The sequence below is a fragment of the Galeopterus variegatus genome, unplaced genomic scaffold (assembly GCF_000696425.1).
Source record: "Galeopterus variegatus unplaced genomic scaffold, G_variegatus-3.0.2 Scaffold621, whole genome shotgun sequence".
NCBI classification, from domain to species: domain Eukaryota; kingdom Metazoa; phylum Chordata; class Mammalia; order Dermoptera; family Cynocephalidae; genus Galeopterus; species Galeopterus variegatus.
In genome coordinates, this window is record NW_007726732.1 from 505,318 (window position 1) to 507,375 (window position 2,058).

At 47.4% G+C, this 2,058-nt stretch overlaps 1 protein-coding gene across 1 annotated transcript in view; it reads left to right on the forward strand.

Annotated features, from left to right (window-relative positions):
* The window catches only part of CPXM1 (carboxypeptidase X (M14 family), member 1), an 8,848-nt gene extending 7,383 nt beyond the window's left edge, over positions 1-1,465 (forward strand). Inside the window, exon 14 of the mRNA XM_008570652.1 lies at positions 1,096-1,465. Coding sequence (XP_008568874.1) covers positions 1,096-1,337 — 242 coding nt within the window. The 3' untranslated portion in view covers positions 1,338-1,465. The remainder of the gene's footprint in view (positions 1-1,095) is intronic.
* Positions 1,466-2,058: the final 593 nt, after the last annotated feature.

The window sequence follows — 2,058 nt, forward strand, 5'->3', positions numbered from 1 at the left end:
AAGGAGGGAACCAAAGGAGGGAAGATAGATCAGTGGAGAGCATTTGAATTTGCTTCAGCCAGTCTTGGAGAGTGTTGATAAATGATAAGCTTTGATTAGTCTCTTTCAGAAAGAAGGGAGAATTATGTGTCTGTGTCTTGTCAGATAAACAACCCATTCTAGGTATTTCAAGCAGAGGGAAATTTAATGCTTAAAATTAGACGTGAAGGTGTTGGAGGAGCTAGATGAGGAAAAGGGAGAAGGGAATTTTCACCCAGGAATCAGGATATCACCTTTGGTCTGGTGTTTATAAGCTAGTATTTGCTGATGTTGGTGCTGGAGCCTACAGTCACCTGTAGCCACTTGTAGCCACCTGTGGTCACTTTTGGCCACCTGCCGTGGCTAGAGCCAGAAACAGTAATTTCTCTCTTCCTCCCACTTTATAATCTCCAACCTATGAAGTCCACTGGTAAAATGTAACTAACCCAGCTGGCAAAGGAGCCTACAAAATGTAGCTCTCCTGCAATTCAGAGTAGATCTTCCAAGGGCAGGAACAGGGCAAATATGAGGAGTCTTCAATAAGTTCATGAAAAGATTTGTATTATTATTATTATTATTATATATATTTTTTGGTGGCTGGCTGGTATGGTGATCAGAATATCTTTTTAGTTCTATTTTTCCATGAACTTTTTAAAGTTGCCGTCATGCTAATAGGCAAAAACTGGCATAAAGGCATCATGTAGCCTTCTGTTATGTGTAAGTTCTACCTGGTGCTTGATTGCTGCCCTGTCTGTATCTTGAGGTCTGTCTCTGTCTCTCTCTCACGTCACTCCGAAGTTTGATCTATGGTTTCTTGGGTTCCATTTTCATTTCACTGGAGATAACAGAGTTCTTAGTTGTAGATGATAGAATCCACTCCAGATGACTTAGGTAAAAAGAGATTGACTAAAGGGTCTTAAGAAGCTTATACAATGTCCATGAAGGCCAGAAGCCAGTCTTGGATGCTGTANTGGGTGTGGGGGTGGGGGGAGGAGTCGGAGGAGGGGGCGGAGGGCTTTAGTCTGGGTTGGAAGCTGAGGATCATTGAGCCCTGATCTTGCCCTTCACTCCCCTCAGCATGGGGTGGGGATTACTGGAGGTTGCTGACCCCAGGGGACTATGTGGTGACTGCCAGTGCCGAGGGCTACCATACAGCAACACGGAGCTGCCGGGTCACCTTCGAAGAGGGCCCTTTCCCTTGCAATTTCCTGCTCACCAAGACTCCCAAACAGAGACTGAGAGAGCTGCTGGCAGCAGGGGCCAAGGTGCCCCCTGACCTTCGGAGGCGGCTGGAGCGGCTGAGAGGACAGAAGAAATAACACCTCCAGCTGAAGAGCCTCAGAGCATTGGGCAGGCTGGAACTGTCCAGAACTGAAGGGGAAGAGAGGAGGGAGAGACAAAGTGGAGGAAGAGGTGCTTGGGCTCATTAAAGCTACCTGGCACCCTAGCTGATCTCCCTGTTGTCTCTGTGTCCCAGGTCCTCCCCCTGGGGCAGACCTCAGCCTACCTCTCAGTTCCTGTTCTGCACGCACTTGCACACTCTCATCAGTTGAACTCTGGAGACATTGAGTGGAAAGAGGATCACACCTGGGCTGTCTTGAACCTAGGGCTCGTTTCTGCCCATCAGCTTCTACTACAGGTGTCATTACTGTGCTGTCAAGCAGCCTGTAAGCTCCTACTCAGCACAAAGCATGCAAGGACTCAAGGATCAACAGTGCTCACACCCAACCTCCTGGGGCTTCCAGTCAAGAGAAGGGACAGTTAAACAATACATTGTGAAGTGTGCCAAGGTGCAGGCCAGTTGCTGTGTGAGCACAGACAGGAGAGTTACACACAGGTGACATATAGCACTGCAGATCAACAAGGACTCAAACAGTCAAGGATGCAATAGAATGGTTCTAGCAGTCAGGAGGGTAAATGAATGAATGAATGAATAATAAATAAATAAATAAATAAATAGAAAGAAAGAAAGAAAGAAAGATGGTGCTAGGAGTCAGATGGCAGATGGGCCAGGTGTAGGGGCGTGGACAGGGGCAGCTC